The 18,848-nt window shown below is 45.1% G+C and overlaps 1 protein-coding gene across 1 annotated transcript in view; it reads left to right on the forward strand.

The window, feature by feature from the left end:
* The window catches only part of LOC146185612 (membrane metallo-endopeptidase-like 1), a 43,349-nt gene extending 26,547 nt beyond the window's left edge, over positions 1-16,802 (forward strand). The window contains exons 8-9 of the mRNA XM_084607882.1: positions 10,540-10,683; positions 16,020-16,802. Of these exons, the coding sequence (XP_084464008.1) occupies positions 10,540-10,683; positions 16,020-16,358 (483 nt within the window). The 3' untranslated portion in view covers positions 16,359-16,802. The remainder of the gene's footprint in view (positions 1-10,539; positions 10,684-16,019) is intronic.
* The last annotated feature ends 2,046 nt before the right edge of the window (positions 16,803-18,848 follow it).

Here is an 18,848-nt window from a genome sequence, read left to right on the forward strand (position 1 = left end):
ATGAAGGAAAGAAGCCAACAGTCGGTGAGGCCAAGGAAAGCGTTGGGGATGGTATTTTATGTCTTTTTTTTTTAATGTTTACTTGGATAAGCACTGAAATTAGTAATGTAATCTGTTTAGGGGAAAGATAATTAGACACAAAGTAGAAGAAAAAACAACGTGCCGATGGTGGGATCCGAACCCACGACCTCCGAATAACGCGTCCGGTGCTCTACCAACTGAGCTACATCGGCCGCTGTCCCCCCTGCTACTTTCTTGGGTATTTATGTTGTCTGTATACGAACCTTGAGAGTGTTCACCAGCGCCACCCTCAGCCATAGCGGCGGACGTGGGACGTCCTTTGTTACCGCCAGCGTCACGTAGAACGTGATCAAGAGCGAGGGCGAAAGCTGTGCTAGAACCCTCTTACGCTACCTATGGCTTCAAGACTGCCAGAACCGAGACCCCCGTAAGCTACAAGCAGATCAATCAAGGGGAAATGAGGGTGCTCGTTATAATACATGAAGGAAAGAAGCCAACAGTCGGTGAGGCCAAGGAAAGCGTTGGGGATGGTATTTTATGTCTTTTTTTTTAATGTTTACTTGGATAAGCACTGAAATTAGTAATGTAATCTGTTTAGGGGAAAGATAATTAGACACAAAGTAGAAGAAAAAAAAACGTGCCGATGGTGGGATCCGAACCCACGACCTCCGAATAACGCGTCCGGTGCTCTACCAACTGAGCTACATCGGCCGCTGTCCCCCCTGCTACTTTCTTGGGTATTTATGTTGTCTGTATACGAACCTTGAGAGTGTTCACCAGCGCCACCCTCAGCCATAGCGGCGGACGTGGGACGTCCTTTGTTACCGCCAGCGTCACGTAGAACGTGATCAAGAGCGAGGGCGAAAGCTGTGCTAGAACCCTCTTACGCTACCTATGGCTTCAAGACTGCCAGAACCGAGACCCCCGTAAGCTACAAGCAGATCAATCAAGGGGAAATGAGGGTGCTCGTTATAATACATGAAGGAAAGAAGCCAACAGTCGGTGAGGCCAAGGAAAGCGTTGGGGATGGTATTTTATGTCTTTTTTTTTAATGTTTACTTGGATAAGCACTGAAATTAGTAATGTAATCTGTTTAGGGGAAAGATAATTAGACACAAAGTAGAAGAAAAAACAACGTGCCGATGGTGGGATCCGAACCCACGACCTCCGAATAACGCGTCCGGTGCTCTACCAACTGAGCTACATCGGCCGCTGTCCCCCCTGCTACTTTCTTGGGTATTTATGTTGTCTGTATACGAACCTTGAGAGTGTTCACCAGCGCCACCCTCAGCCATAGCGGCGGACGTGGGACGTCCTTTGTTACCGCCAGCGTCACGTAGAACGTGATCAAGAGCGAGGGCGAAAGCTGTGCTAGAACCCTCTTACGCTACCTATGGCTTCAAGACTGCCAGAACCGAGACCCCCGCAAGCTACAAGCAGATCAATCAAGGGGAAATGAGGGTGCTCGTTATAATACATGAAGGAAAGAAGCCAACAGTCGGTGAGGCCAAGGAAAGCGTTGGGGATGGTATTTTATGTCTTTTTTTTTTAATGTTTACTTGGATAAGCACTGAAATTAGTAATGTAATCTGTTTAGGGGAAAGATAATTAGACACAAAGTAGAAGAAAAAACAACGTGCCGATGGTGGGATCCGAACCCACGACCTCCGAATAACGCGTCCGGTGCTCTACCAACTGAGCTACATCGGCCGCTGTCCCCCCTGCTACTTTCTTGGGTATTTATGTTGTCTGTATACGAACCTTGAGAGTGTTCACCAGCGCCACCCTCAGCCATAGCGGCGGACGTGGGACGTCCTTTGTTACCGCCAGCGTCACGTAGAACGTGATCAAGAGCGAGGGCGAAAGCTGTGCTAGAACCCTCTTACGCTACCTATGGCTTCAAGACTGCCAGAACCGAGACCCCCGTAAGCTACAAGCAGATCAATCAAGGGGAAATGAGGGTGCTCGTTATAATACATGAAGGAAAGAAGCCAACAGTCGGTGAGGCCAAGGAAAGCGTTGGGGATGGTATTTTATGTCTTTTTTTTTAATGTTTACTTGGATAAGCACTGAAATTAGTAATGTAATCTGTTTAGGGGAAAGATAATTAGACACAAAGTAGAAGAAAAAACAACGTGCCGATGGTGGGATCCGAACCCACGACCTCCGAATAACGCGTCCGGTGCTCTACCAACTGAGCTACATCGGCCGCTGTCCCCCCTGCTACTTTCTTGGGTATTTATGTTGTCTGTATACGAACCTTGAGAGTGTTCACCAGCGCCACCCTCAGCCATAGCGGCGGACGTGGGACGTCCTTTGTTACCGCCAGCGTCACGTAGAACGTGATCAAGAGCGAGGGCGAAAGCTGTGCTAGAACCCTCTTACGCTACCTATGGCTTCAAGACTGCCAGAACCGAGACCCCCGTAAGCTACAAGCAGATCAATCAAGGGGAAATGAGGGTGCTCGTTATAATACATGAAGGAAAGAAGCCAACAGTCGGTGAGGCCAAGGAAAGCGTTGGGGATGGTATTTTATGTCTTTTTTTTTAATGTTTACTTGGATAAGCACTGAAATTAGTAATGTAATCTGTTTAGGGGAAAGATAATTAGACACAAAGTAGAAGAAAAAACAACGTGCCGATGGTGGGATCCGAACCCACGACCTCCGAATAACGCGTCCGGTGCTCTACCAACTGAGCTACATCGGCCGCTGTCCCCCCTGCTACTTTCTTGGGTATTTATGTTGTCTGTATACGAACCTTGAGAGTGTTCACCAGCGCCACCCTCAGCCATAGCGGCGGACGTGGGACGTCCTTTGTTACCGCCAGCGTCACGTAGAACGTGATCAAGAGCGAGGGCGAAAGCTGTGCTAGAACCCTCTTACGCTACCTATGGCTTCAAGACTGCCAGAACCGAGACCCCCGTAAGCTACAAGCAGATCAATCAAGGGGAAATGAGGGTGCTCGTTATAATACATGAAGGAAAGAAGCCAACAGTCGGTGAGGCCAAGGAAAGCGTTGGGGATGGTATTTTATGTCTTTTTTTTTAATGTTTACTTGGATAAGCACTGAAATTAGTAATGTAATCTGTTTAGGGGAAAGATAATTAGACACAAAGTAGAAGAAAAAACAACGTGCCGATGGTGGGATCCGAACCCACGACCTCCGAATAACGCGTCCGGTGCTCTACCAACTGAGCTACATCGGCCGCTGTCCCCCCTGCTACTTTCTTGGGTATTTATGTTGTCTGTATACGAACCTTGAGAGTGTTCACCAGCGCCACCCTCAGCCATAGCGGCGGACGTGGGACGTCCTTTGTTACCGCCAGCGTCACGTAGAACGTGATCAAGAGCGAGGGCGAAAGCTGTGCTAGAACCCTCTTACGCTACCTATGGCTTCAAGACTGCCAGAACCGAGACCCCCGTAAGCTACAAGCAGATCAATCAAGGGGAAATGAGGGTGCTCGTTATAATACATGAAGGAAAGAAGCCAACAGTCGGTGAGGCCAAGGAAAGCGTTGGGGATGGTATTTTATGTCTTTTTTTTTAATGTTTACTTGGATAAGCACTGAAATTAGTAATGTAATCTGTTTAGGGGAAAGATAATTAGACACAAAGTAGAAGAAAAAACAACGTGCCGATGGTGGGATCCGAACCCACGACCTCCGAATAACGCGTCCGGTGCTCTACCAACTGAGCTACATCGGCCGCTGTCCCCCCTGCTACTTTCTTGGGTATTTATGTTGTCTGTATACGAACCTTGAGAGTGTTCACCAGCGCCACCCTCAGCCATAGCGGCGGACGTGGGACGTCCTTTGTTACCGCCAGCGTCACGTAGAACGTGATCAAGAGCGAGGGCGAAAGCTGTGCTAGAACCCTCTTACGCTACCTATGGCTTCAAGACTGCCAGAACCGAGACCCCCGTAAGCTACAAGCAGATCAATCAAGGGGAAATGAGGGTGCTCGTTATAATACATGTAGGAAAGAAGCCAACAGTCGGTGAGGCCAAGGAAAGCGTTGGGGATGGTATTTTATGTCTTTTTTTTAATGTTTACTTGGATAAGCACTGAAATTAGTAATGTAATCTGTTTAGGGGAAAGATAATTAGACACAAAGTAGAAGAAAAAACAACGTGCCGATGGTGGGATCCGAACCCACGACCTCCGAATAACGCGTCCGGTGCTCTACCAACTGAGCTACATCGGCCGCTGTCCCCCCTGCTACTTTCTTGGGTATTTATGTTGTCTGTATACGAACCTTGAGAGTGTTCACCAGCGCCACCCTCAGCCATAGCGGCGGACGTGGGACGTCCTTTGTTACCGCCAGCGTCACGTAGAACGTGATCAAGAGCGAGGGCGAAAGCTGTGCTAGAACCCTCTTACGCTACCTATGGCTTCAAGACTGCCAGAACCGAGACCCCCGTAAGCTACAAGCAGATCAATCAAGGGGAAATGAGGGTGCTCGTTATAATACATGAAGGAAAGAAGCCAACAGTCGGTGAGGCCAAGGAAAGCGTTGGGGATGGTATTTTATGTCTTTTTTTTTAATGTTTACTTGGATAAGCACTGAAATTAGTAATGTAATCTGTTTAGGGGAAAGATAATTAGACACAAAGTAGAAGAAAAAACAACGTGCCGATGGTGGGATCCGAACCCACGACCTCCGAATAACGCGTCCGGTGCTCTACCAACTGAGCTACATCGGCCGCTGTCCCCCCTGCTACTTTCTTGGGTATTTATGTTGTCTGTATACGAACCTTGAGAGTGTTCACCAGCGCCACCCTCAGCCATAGCGGCGGACGTGGGACGTCCTTTGTTACCGCCAGCGTCACGTAGAACGTGATCAAGAGCGAGGGCGAAAGCTGTGCTAGAACCCTCTTACGCTACCTATGGCTTCAAGACTGCCAGAACCGAGACCCCCGTAAGCTACAAGCAGATCAATCAAGGGGAAATGAGGGTGCTCGTTATAATACATGAAGGAAAGAAGCCAACAGTCGGTGAGGCCAAGGAAAGCGTTGGGGATGGTATTTTATGTCTTTTTTTTTAATGTTTACTTGGATAAGCACTGAAATTAGTAATGTAATCTGTTTAGGGGAAAGATAATTAGACACAAAGTAGAAGAAAAAACAACGTGCCGATGGTGGGATCCGAACCCACGACCTCCGAATAACGCGTCCGGTGCTCTACCAACTGAGCTACATCGGCCGCTGTCCCCCCTGCTACTTTCTTGGGTATTTATGTTGTCTGTATACGAACCTTGAGAGTGTTCACCAGCGCCACCCTCAGCCATAGCGGCGGACGTGGGACGTCCTTTGTTACCGCCAGCGTCACGTAGAACGTGATCAAGAGCGAGGGCGAAAGCTATATATATATATATATATATATATATATAGATATATAATTTTTTCCTGCAGTTCAAGAATAATAACGCGATGAACAGAGCAGGCATGAACAGATGAACAGAAAATAGGCTTGCTTGGTTGCTAGATGTATGCACAAAGGAAAACATGTTTCATAGTGCTTCTAGTTGTATTACATTGAAACTCCGATAGATAGGACAAGCAAGACTGTTAAGCCATCATCTCGGAGTCCAAGCAGCAACCAGCGAAAAATCGAAACACAAAAGGGAACTCGAAAGTTTAAATGTGGATAATATTGAACTAAGGATGGAATATGGTAGATGACGTTGGTTTGATGCTGTATTGCGTTGGGTTAATTGAGTGTATTTAAAAAATACGTTCGATTGTGGTGTATTCTCGTTTATTAATAGTAGAATTTGTGGATTTATTTTGAATTAACTTAGATTGCATGAGATTAAAAGCGAAGTATAGTAGACTAATGTAGGTTAAGTATGGGTCCATCTTCATCAGCCTGACTACACCTACTGCAAAGCAAAATCCTAAATAATGAATTGTGCTAAATTAGGTTGAATTTGGGTTTACTGTGTGGAGTTTAAATGAGTTTACTTCGATTGCGGTGAATGAGAGTGGACTTCGTTGGATTGTTGTGGAATAGGAGTGGATGCAGTAATTTAAGTTGCAGACAATGAATTAAGCAGGAATAGGTTTGACAGCTGACAAATAGGGAGGAATTACTTCTGAATAATTTGGATCAAGACGTATCACGGAGGACTAAGGTAGATTGTAATGGTTTCTGGTGTACCAGGGCAGATCCATTAGTAATCTTTGCATTTCTGGTTCCTTATGTGACTAATGCCTTGGGTACCCTTCTATATTGTGGGAGGGGGTTGGTTCGAAACTCACCGCCGGACATCCACTGCTAAAAATGGATACAAGCGACCAGCTCTCATATGGCTGTGGGCTTGGAAGAGGCTACGGAGACCCCATTGCGCTCGTTCGGGGTCAAACCCAGCTTCAAACACTTCAGCCTGCAAAGGTGATTCGAGTTATCGCGTCTCACGGGGTTCACACCTAAAAACGTACAGTGTCCTGAACACGTGACAACTAAGAATGCCTTGAAGTTTCAAGTGCGAACGCTCTAACTAACGTGTCTGTAAAACATAAAGGTTCACTGTGGCTGGTAAAGTTCACTTCTCAGAGGATCACTGCTGTCTTTGGCAAGTCCGGATTTTTCACTGTAAGACTTTGCGAGAAAAAAGAAGGCCGCACATGGGCCTTTGCCGTACTAGGCGGATTATCGTTGTACTATGACGGAACAAGTCAATGACCTATCGACGCAACACTTTGGTCCATGGCCCCTTTCCTAAGCATTTGAGCCCAGAAAGGCCGAGCACCAGGTCAGGAGAAATCTTGTACCCATTGGAAACCTGTGGGTACCCGACGGCGCCAGGAATGAAACCTGGTACCTCCCGAATGCGAGGCGGAGGCTATACCACAAGGGCACCGCTTTGGTATCCATATAGTATATCGTCAAGATCTATCGTTTACTTGGTAGAGGCCGTGGTGTCTGGATCGCAATAAAACAGACATATGTCACTCCATTTACACTCCATTGGAAATGCTTTTGGTCACCTGCAACAGCTCGTGCTGACTTATCATGCTAAGTGTGTGTGTTACCCTCCTCTGAAACTGAACACAGACTTCATTAAGCACTTCAGTGATGCCCTAAACTACCTGGCATAAAGGTCACAGCTGTCAGCAGTAAGATTTGTTCAGCATCACTAGCCGCTGAATAAAAGAGAAATGAGCCCCGCTACCTTCCGTAAGCGAAAAAGATTGAAAATCCTGCATTTCTAATGAGCCACGCAATTAGGCCGGCAGTAATTTAACCATGAGCGGCGCAGAGAAGAAATTGACTGGAGATCAATTGGCAGACTTTACGAAAATGCTAAGCAATGGGACTTTCATTCCCTTTTACCTACACAGCACACTACACACTTTCCCTTACGCCCAATTTTAAACTACATGTAAAATTTATTTGCACTTCTTCGCATTTTCATCCTTCTACTCGTTTTCCCCTCGAGATCAACATCTCACCGAAAGCGTAGCTGTTCGGCTAGCCCAGCTCTCCGCACGTCTTCGGCGCTTTGTACGTCACTCAATGAAGGTCCTGCTTCCGTGAGACGTACCCAGAATCGCCTCACCACGCTGTTGAACTGGCAAAAAAAAGCTCGAACACAACCACCGCAACGGATGAAGAGAGAAAAAAGTTTTTAGACCAGGGGATTTGGAGCACGCAGATCTCTGGATGCTTGCACGGACCTTTTGCACTAAGTTCGTGAGTTCATGGAGTTTCATGATGTGGGCAGCCCGGTCAGAAGCGATCTTCTGTCTGGCCGTATCTGTCGAGCGCATCAGGGTCTCCCATTCCCTCCAGATGGTCAGAAGCTCCAGGCCCCGCAAGGAGAGTCCGACAGGCATTCAAGAAGAATGTGTGTAATGTTAGCGTGGGAGTGGTTGCAGTTGATACAGGAGAGGGTGTATGCTTCCTGGCGGATGCAGGAGAATAGGGAGAGGAACGGAAGAGAGTCACCGCACCGTCACTCGCCGTGTTGTGTGGGATTCTCTACGAGACTGCGGCTCCGCTCTAAGAGCCAAACGCCAGCTCAGACCACACTTGTGGCGCAAGGAACAACACGAACACCGAGAACCAAGGGTTAACCGTTTATTGGAGAGGTTCTCCGTTGGCCGCGTGCGCGATCGTGCAACATGCAGAGTTCACCTTATCAGTCGGTCGGCGTCATGGACGCGTCCACCCTCTTCACTTGTCCGGTACGCACTGCTCACTGTCATGTCGCTTGCGCCGCCGCCGAGAAATTGATATGGAGAGCCCCGAGAGGTAACGGCTTCTTGCTATTAGGCAGGGCCCAATAGTGGGCCCGGCGAGAGGACGACAGCCCCGAGAGAAGGGAGAGGGGATGAGTGACGGGTCCAACGTGTGATGGTTTTCTACAGTTGATATCTGTGCTCCTCTCCTCAGCTCTTTTTTCCTCACCTTCCATGGTAGTTTACCATTTAGTTTAAAAACTAAGCTTCCAAAATAAAACATTGGCGGTATAATTAAAGCGCATTTGAGAAAGTATGATACAGTTGGCAAGAAAAAGAAATGGGGTAAACTTCCCGATGGGGACACTGCAAACTCGCCATTGAAAGGCAAAATTACACTTGTGGAGATGAACCACAGACACTCGTCATCGAGTCTCCACAAATATATTTTACCAAAACCCGCTGTGCCAGGCGGCAACGGGGCAGCGAACCACCGGCATTCAGTCCTGTAACCACGTAGAACAAACTGCGCGTGCTTGGCAGGCGTGCTGAGGCCGTCGTCTTCTTCGCCGAGACGACGATGGCGTGGCACACACTCTAGGCCCCATCGGTAAGCCGCACTGCACCCGTTTCACGCATAAAAGCTCGAGTGTCCGCAAGTGAAAGCAGGAAAGCAGGAAACCTACGCCCACTATCTGCGCCATCTTGCTTTCCGTGGTGAGCCCTGAATGGCTGCAAGGTTATCTCGCTGCGCTCGAGCGATCCCTTTCAGAGCAAACGAAGAGAAGCTTTGCAACAGGGGTCGGTGAGGTCGGTGCTCCTGCTGAAGCCAGACTGCATATAAATAACCGCAACGAACGAGCCCATAACTTCCTGAATAGGTATGGCAATTGCGAGCTCTAATTTGTTCAGCAGCATGCCGCGAGAGCGCCCTAAAAGAGGCTGCTCAAGAAGGCACCTATACAAGAGGCGTTTATTACTGTACAAAACTGATGGCCACAAATATGTGGTAGTGTGTCTTGGTTTTCTGAATTGATACCCAAGCATGACAGCAGTTGAGAGAAAAAAACATGTCAAATCATTTTAGCTGCCAGCGTCGTGCAATCATTATGCATACTTGCTTACCTGTAAAAATGCAGCTTCAAACTCGAGACATGCGCGAATTCTCCTTTTCCAACGGACAGAGACATTAGGCGTTGCCGATCTTGACATAGCTGGAACGTCATGGAGATGGGAGGCGATTGCAGCCGGTTTCTCTCACAGGGCTGACGATCTCCAGTTTTTCATCGGTTATTTTTCCTGCATCGACTAATACAAAGCGCTTAAATAAAACTGGGCGCTCGCCTTCAATGAAACCGTGCAATTCAATCGTGCAGTCAAGGATATTGCGCGCAGGCTGATCACATACTCCTTCATTATTATTTTTGCGATGTTTATTGCCTCGGGGCATAAAAGAATATGTTATGAAGGGTGAAAGGCATGGTCAAATAAATAAAAAAAGGTTGGCTGATGTAATGAAATCCTGGAGTGAACGATGATGCGGTCCCCGAGTACGAAAATCATATGGTCATATATATGATCACCATTTTGGCTCGACTGCAAAGCCAGTTCCCTGAAAATTGCCAATAGAGCCTCTCCCAATATTCCTTCGTCTGCGTGCTGTCGTAAAGTACTTTAGCACCATACCTCGATGTATGTGCGCTGCGAGCGGCGGAGAAACGACACTTGCGGGCCAACGCGAGAGGGACAGAACGCTGCTGGTACGCATGCTCCCATTCGGCTTTGTGACTTGCATAGCCCATCCCAAAGATTGCGTAATTTTTGGCGCCTTCTTTTTTGTTTTCAAGACCGCCTGGATTCCCCCCCCCCCCCCCCCATATTGTCCTTCATCTTCCTCTTTTTTTTTCTTTTTTTTTGTATTTTCCATCTGCGCCTTTCCTGGATAACACACTCGACTGAGGCTGCAGTTGACACGAGCCTATGCCCTGTTAATGTATCACGTCTAAACGTAATAAATTAGACCATACAAAGGAATTAATATAAAATTTATTTTAGAATAAGAGAAAAGAAAATTTACTGGAAAGTTTACGGGGCGCCATAAACTTTTTTTTTTTCCTTTCGTTACAACTGCTGTTCTCCACCAAGACACTGCGCTTCATTCCTTGTTAAGGAGGGTTTATTCCCTATTCGGGAGCGCTTGAAGTTAATCTAGCAGATTTGTACTCATAACATTTCCAGCAGCTAGCAAACGCATATATAAGAGTTGCTAATAGAATGGAGAAGAGTTTTTGAGGAAAGGTTCTAGGTGCTAAAGCATTCTTTTATGACTGCGCAGATCATCGCTCACGAGATGTCGCATGGCTACGACTCTGACGGCATTATGGTGGACGAGCGTGGGATCCAGCGGTATTGGGCAACGCCATGGTCCCGCCATGAACACGCCAAACGTCTTAGCTGCCTTCAACGTCACCACGCCGAGGTGAGAGCCGGATCCATTTAATAAAGACGAAAGAGGGCCCTCCTGCTGAAGATTGGAGGTCTTAGGCAAAAAGGAAAGCGCTAAAGATAAGAAGGTGCCACAGCTCTAGCGTCTCCTATATCGTTATGTCATTTCTCTTCGTTCTGTGATATAACTGTCCTGCTTTTCCTCCTTCTGTAATCGCCAAATTTATTTGCAGTTCCAAAGAGACAACCTCGTCCACAATTTACTAAAGTAAGTGGCATATTCACGTCGTACCAACAGAGGCCGCAGTGGCAGCATTCAGAACCTTAACATGGATTAGTTCTGAGGAATTCGCACACTATGCCGCGTTACCCACGACAAGCCTCCGATGATCGAAAAGAAACACTGCGTCTTATCTCATTGCTTTCTCCGAAATATAAGGTATTTTCCGCAATATGCAAATGCAGCCACTGGCTGCTCTATTTTTCTTCTTTTTTAAACTGCAGGCAGCCGGAGCTGTCTCTGAAACTTGTGGTGAAAATTGTGTGGTATTTCAAGTCCTACATATTTTATCATAAGGGAGTGAATAATAGGTCATCAGCATCCAGCCAAGCGGAGCATGCATCAAAGGAAAGTTATTCAGTTTCCACAAAAACTTTGCAGTTGAAGAAAAATGTGCTCTGCTCCGAGATTCAAACCCGGGACCACCACCTGACCATGGAAGACGCTCAAACAACAGCGCTAACCAGGACGACTAGGAGATGGTAGTACGATACCTAATTGATTAACTCGATGTGAGGTACTGCAGTGTCCAACCTTTTTCGGAATGCCCCAAACTGGAGTAGATTTGTAACATGTGAGTAATGCTATTGACGCTACTAATAGACATTGGCCTAAATTCTTTAAAATAACAAGAACAATTACTCTTTGTTCTTCGTGAGTTCAAGGCATCAACTTCAGTAGTGGCAGCGAAATCTCCGCATGAAGGCCGGCGACGACCGCTCCGAACATGCTTGCATCTTCTTTTCTTAATTGTGTTGTTCAAGAAAAGGGCCACAAATAATCTAACAACAAAATCTGTCACTGTATTTATACTAGAAAGATAACTATCCTGGCGCCTCCAATGCCTTTTAGAACGGCTGAAAAATACTAAGAGCCAAGCGTGTCACCACAGGAAGTCCGGTTAAACTGTACAATATACCGCCACTTCACAGCCGCACCATAATTTTAGGACAGCCAAAAAGAATCAGGTTTTATTCTTCGCCATCTCAGGCCCACATTTCAACCTTCCGTTCTCCTGCTTAACCGAAAAGTCGGAAGCATGGCTCTGCTATGCTATGCCCGACAATGCGTAGATGAAAACCTCCGTTATGAGGGGACGTAAGGCCCATTTTCAACAAAGCGTCCACAGTATACTCGTGAAAAAGCTATTAACTTGAAAGTGAACACAGATTTTTCTGACAAAATCTAACCTATTACTTATCCTTGTAACCTTGAAGGGCAGATACTTGGTCTCGTTGGCACATGATTTAGGAGAACAAAATGTAGCGCACCAAGACATTTGCTACGTTTCGTTCCCTTCAATCTTGTAGTCTTCCTCGACTTTAATGCTTTTCGCCCTCGGCAATCAGATTTTTGGGGAATTAATAGATTTAATATTGCTCCTGCTGCTGCAGAAGTTCTCGTACCGGTTCTTTAATTGAATTCATTATTCTCAGAAGTTACAGTGCACCGCTGGTTTGTTCAGATACTAGTCAGTGGAGCCCACTATGTCTTGACTGTAGGGTGAATGTTTACGCTCCATAAAGGTACATTCCTAGGTAGCAGCTTGGCCCCGCCGGGCAGCTCAGTGGTTATAGGGCACTCAACTGCTGAGCCCGCGTGCGGACGAGGGCTCGATTCTGGCAGAGGCGGCATGTTCCAACGTAGGAGAATCTCGAGAGGTTCCCGCGTACATTAGGCTGTCCGCGCAAGGTACAAAATCTCCAAGTGATTCAAATTAGTCCGCAGCCCTCCACTATGGCGTTCCCCAGAGCTTGAATCATCCTCTGGGACGCTAAACCCTATCTGCTGACGTGTGGGCAGGCCCATTGTCCAGAAATGCGCCTGGCTGTAACTTCCTATCGCGTCCCGCTTCTGCAAACAAAGAACTAGTTTAGGTAATAAAGGTTGCAAGCATAGTCAGCTCAATTATCTGGGGCAGAATTTATTGTAATAAAGCGCCTTCTGTATCCTAGGAAGCTGTTGCCATGATACTCACACATGATACTCACAAATTGTTGCATGATAGAAAATATTTCGACTCAGTACTTCCATTCCATGCAATGTTGTTTTCTCTTTGGATCATGGTGGTACGCCTATGTTTCCTTGCCAGGAAAACTCAACAATTAAAGAAATATATTTATTTTTTCCTAACCGGCCTAAATTTCCTTTTTTATCATCATCATCATCATCATCATCATTAACCCTTAAGGGCCCCTGTTAGGGTATTACGTAAGGGGGGAGCGTAAACAAAAATAGGTACAGAGCAAAGGTCAATATAAATACAAGATAACACAAAACATAAAAAGAAGCAAAGAACGCGCTAGTCATGAACAAGGGCTATAAAACATCGCCTTGGTACCACGAGCATCACATTCGTTGGCGAGAAGTTAAGGGCAGCAGGGTGAGAACACAGTGGGTAACAAAAAAGGTCAGTATAAGGGAAAAAAAATTACATGAACATGGATTGAAGCAGAAACATGATGTCAGTCCAGAAGGTAATTTAACAACATTGCTCTAAACCTAGTCGCGTCAGTCTCATTAGTGATTGGTTCGGGCAACAGGTTCCAGTCTTCAATTGCGGTCGGGAAGAAAGACTTATTAGCCGCATGTTTTTCCTCGTGTGTACATCATCGTCATCATTAAAACACCACGAATGATACTGAAAACTATGACGATCAAAGTACCTTACTCATGAGCTATGAGAGAGAACTGAACAAGGGCTAAGAGGGCGCCTCAGTTAGCAAGCCAAGCCAACGTTTCGACAAGGAGACTTGTCTTCACGTAGGACCTTGTCGAAACGTTGGCTTGGCTTACGAACTGAGTCCCTCAACCTTCTTCAGCTGTTTTTCATTACATGCACCCACCTTCTCCTTGTCCTCCATGGTAAGTGTAATTTATTTATTTTTTTTATTTAATTTATTTATTTATTTATTTATTTATTTATTTATTTATTTATTTATTTATTTATTTATTTATTTATCTATTTATTTATTTATTTATTTATTTATTTATTTATTTATTTATTTATTTAATACAGCAGGCCCTGAGATGGATCCCAGCAGGAGAAGCACGAAAACATAAACGAAATACGGCAAATTACATCGCAGAAAACATATGAGTAATAGGACATAGCAAAAAACAAAATCAATGAACAATTTGTCAATGGCATCGATACTGTTTACGACCTCAAGCGGGACTTCATTTCACTCACCTATTGTGGGGGGAAATATGAGTATTTAAAGGCATTGGTTCTACCGTTGTACGGTGTTAGTGATTCTGTGTGACGATATCGTGTTGGTCGAATTGTGAGTACCTAGGTAAATCAGGGCTCATAGACAGTTTGTTATTTTTCAGCAAAAAAAAAAGAAAAAGAAATTTCAATCTTTGAACTTTAATTCGTGTTTGCAAAGTCTGTATATTGTGCCATAAGAGTGGTTGGAAAGTCTGTAGAACGATATTTATTAAATATTAATCGTACAGATCTTCGCTGGATCATTTCCAGTGCCTCGATGTTATGTTTAGTGTAAGGGTCCCAGACGGTACATGCATATTCAGGTTTGGGGCTGATGATGGATGTGTAAGCTAAAGGTTTTGGACTAGAAGGGGCCAACTTTAATCTGTACCTAAGGAGGCAAAGTTTCCGAAAGGATGACGTACATATGTTGGTTATATGCTTATTCCAGCTAAGATTATTAGTTATGGTAACGCCTAGGTATTTATATTCGATAACTTCCTCAAGCAGGTGATTTGGAAGGGCATACGTAAATGATAGGTTATTTTGCTTATTGGTCACATTGATAAAGCCGCTTTTGTGATTGTTAAGTTTCATCTCCCGTCGACTGCACCATGAGTGAATGTTCTGAAGGTTAGAGTTAAGAATGATTTAGTCGTCGTAGGATCTTATTTTATGAAACAAAACAATCACTTGTAAAAAGCCGAATTTGCAGTAGTTCACTACTTATATTCACAATATCTTGATATAGACTAAAAACAATAATGGTCCCAGTACACTTCCTTGCGGCACACCAGAAGTGGCCGGAAGGCAGTTTGGAACATAGGCATCAAAACTGACGAACTGAGCGCGGTTAGAAAGGTAGGCGAAATCCAAGTAATTACGAAAGAAGGAAACCCGATATCTTCAAGCTTGAGTATTAGTTTGGCATGGGAGACAAGGTCAAAAGCTTTCTTAAAATCTAGAAAAATAACGTCTATCTGCCCTGACTTCTTTAGAATATCAGCAAAACTATGAACTACAGATTTTAATTAAGTGACGGTTGGAAAGCCCTTTCTAAATCCACTTCGGTGTGACGATAGAATGTCTCTGTCATTTAGAAAGGAAGTAATATAAGTGGCTACAATGTGTACGATAAGTTTACAAGAAGAAGATGTAAGCGATACTGGACGAACATTTGGAACAGATGAGGATGTACCTTTTTTCAGTATTGGCACAATCCGCGCAACTCTCCAATCCGAGGGAACACTGCCAGTTAACAGGCTCACATGGAAAATTGTGGTAAGAAATTGAGACAGCATTTCACCATAATGGCGCAAGAACGTATATGGAATCCCCTCGGTACCAGGGGACACGTTTGTTTTCAGATTCAACAACATTGAAAACACACCCGCAAAAGATACAATGATTGGTTCGAGATGACATGATACAGCAAGTTGACATAAACTGGAGTCCGATTTCGTAACGACACTGTGCAAATATCTATTGAAATGCTCAGAGATGCATTGAGCACCTTGCGCCGCTTAAACAGCGTTTCGGGAGGCACGTGTTCGTTTTAATCGCTTTAGCTTCAGTTTTAGATGCAAGATTTTACGCGTAATCCAGGGATTAGTTTTGCGTGTTTTTTTACTTTATTTTCTTTACCTACTTTGACCTGAGATGCACTCAGTTCTTGTGGTGTTTTCTTCTTGTTCTTGTGCGCTGGTTTTCATGAATATTCAACAATCAGCCAAAGCATCTGCCTTGGTGCAGTAAAAGAGCGAAGTCGTGTTGTGCTTTGTCAGTTCGGCAATATAGTGGCATAGGTCTACTACCTGGACAGCGGCCTCTTGGAAGGTTACTGTACGTCATTTTCTCTTCTCGTCACTTATTGCAGATGAGCGGGACGAACGCGCTCGAGACACAGGCTTCAGAGAACATGGCCGATTTCGTGGGGTCACTGGTGTCACACGCAGCGTTCAGCGCCCTGCCTGTTGGCCAACGTCGGACGGTGGTGCCTGTGGCCAACCTGACCGGCGAGCAGCTCTTCTTTGTGGCGCGCTGTGTAATCTGGTGCGCGGCTGATGGTGACGAATGGAGAGATCGTGGCTTCGGGAACCACGCCGCTAAACGCGCACGCTGCAATGTGCCCGCCATGAACACACCCGGCTTCGGAAGCGCCTTTGGCTGTCCGGCCGGCTCCAAAATGAACCCCGTCAAGAAATGTGTCTTCTAAATGCGTATCCGTCTTGGAGTTCTGAGGAACCAAACTTCCTGTTCATCGAGGCTCCGCGAGACAACTAAAATGTTTATGCTAGGCTAGTACGCAAGATAAAACTACTCGCACGAATGAACAAAGCGAAATAGGTTCCTTCTCAGTTATCTTTTCTGATTTTTTAGTATTCCAGGCATGGAGGTTTTGGATTTCTTTATGGAGTGTACGGTACGTAAATTTTTAGCTTTTAGCCACTGAATGAGATGGTTGATTTTGATTTGGGCAGATCTAGCACCTCTGCCTAGTTACTTCTCTGTATCAGGCATTTTCTTTCCCCAAAGTCGCTGCTTTTATATGCTATTCACACTCTAGCTCGAAAGCACCTCCATTTTCACGTTGTTTGTGTGTCTGAAGTTGATGCAGACTGCAGGCTTTTTCGTTTGCTTCATTTAAGCTAGAATGATTTGAAGAAACATTCATTAGTGATGCCGAAGTAACTGGGGCGGTTTGTGACTGTTCCTTCAAAAAAGACCTCTTCAACCGCTGTAAAGCATCGCTGCAACTTAGCGCTTGTTCGATAAATTCTTCCCAATGGACTTTGCGTGAGAGTCATAAATTTGTACAAGTTTTAACGTTCACGATTTTGCAGTTTTAGTTAATGCAGATAAAAATTTATGTTTCGAAAGAAACGAAAGTGTTTGCTTTTTGATGTAACAAGTGTATCTCTGGTGCGCTATGTCGATAAACCTATCCTAGTAACGTGGTTATAGGTCCCTTTTTCTTCGTTTTGTATTTTTCACTTTACTCACTCAGACCCATAGAGTTTCTTACTCTTACCTAGAGGGAACGCTGTGCTGCTGTCTATGGGAGTTTACATGGAGTTTCCAGACGACCAGTTCAGCCACCATGGGCGCTCAAAGCATTATGGGCCGGAGAGCTACCGAGTGCAGAGCTACAACTTTTGGCCAAAACTAATGCAAAGATAAACGTTGTTCTACCGTAAATAATGTCCTAACATTGAATATTGTGACTATAAATTGCAAAAAGAGAGAGAAACAGCATGTCAGTGTGAGATTTATCGAATATAAGCGATAGGCTCTTTCTCCTATTGGCTTAGTTTTGAGCTGCACAAATACCAATATTTCACACTTAATAGGCAAACTTTGAAAGAAAAAAGCGTTATGAAAATATTTATGGTTGTGCAATCACTTAAATGAAGTTGAATGGGCCTTAGCCAGCCTTGCTAAGAACAAAGCTACGGGAATTGATGGCATTCCAGCTGAGTTGCTTCAAAACCTCAACCATGACGACGGTGTTAACGTTCTGTATACATTATGTCAGAAAATTTGGACAACCCTGCAGTGGCCACAGGATTTTAGGAGGTCAGTTTACATCCCCATTCCAAAGAAAGGCAGTGCCAAAGATTGTTCCAACTACCGCACGATCGCGCTTATTTCGCATGCTAGCAAGGTGATGAAAATCCTCCAAGGTAGGCTGCAGCAGTATGTGGATCGGGAGCTTCCGGACGTGCAAGCTGGGTTCATTTTTCATATTTAATAGAACGTTTCTCCGAAACCTCGCTTCGGTGATGTACGCTGTCGCCGGAAGGATAGATAATACGGGGCCATTGAGGGACTCTTTTGCCAAACTATCAGCATATTCACTTAAAGTCACATTGCTGTGGCCTGGTGCCCATACCATATGTACAATTTTCAAATGTCTAGGGATCAGGGAGAGAAAGCATTTTACTATTGCAGAATCCACTGACGAAGAGAGGGATGAACACAAGGATAGAGAGTCGGAAATTAGAGCCACTTTAGAAAAAGAGGAGTCTAATATCCGTAAAGCGAGTACCACCGCCAGAAATTCCGCTTCAAAAATTGGGGTGAAGTCCGGAAGCCGGACAGAAAAAGGCCAGTCTAAATGAGGACAATATATACCCACACTAGCCTTTTCATTACATTGAGATGTGTCAGTAGCTACTACTAAACTAGCAGAAAGGCTTCTTAAATGATCTTCTAATAATCCGTTTAGAATAACGGATGATAAGTCTTCAGCATTTTTCGGGAATATGTCGTCAAAGACAATTTCAACAGACGGACCGCTGGTTTGTACGGGTAGAGTACTAGGAAGGGAAACTTTTAAAGGGTCCAGCACATTTTTGACCGTAACTATACCTGCGGGGTGTAAAATTTAGGCCAATGGACACCGAAAAAGGAGGTCGGTTGACAGAAAAAAATAGACATATATCGGTGAAACTCTGATTCATATATCCTTAGGTACGTCTGAACAGTTATAATTCGTATCTACATATCAAAGGAGCAATCCGGGCTTCAAGGTAGAGCACATTGTTGGCAACAAATTTTGGAAGTCCTAGACACAACCGAAGCGCTTCTCGCTCCAAGAGAACAAGCGGTCGAATTTTATAGGCTGCTGAACCAGAAAACAAGACTGAACCGAACTCTAAAATTGGACGCACATACATAACATAAACCATTAAAAGCACATCTC

The sequence above is a fragment of the Amblyomma maculatum genome, chromosome 6 (assembly GCF_055883805.1).
Source record: "Amblyomma maculatum isolate TAMU_Amacu chromosome 6, ASM5588380v1, whole genome shotgun sequence".
In the NCBI taxonomy this organism is placed as follows: Eukaryota; Metazoa; Arthropoda; class Arachnida; order Ixodida; family Ixodidae; genus Amblyomma; species Amblyomma maculatum.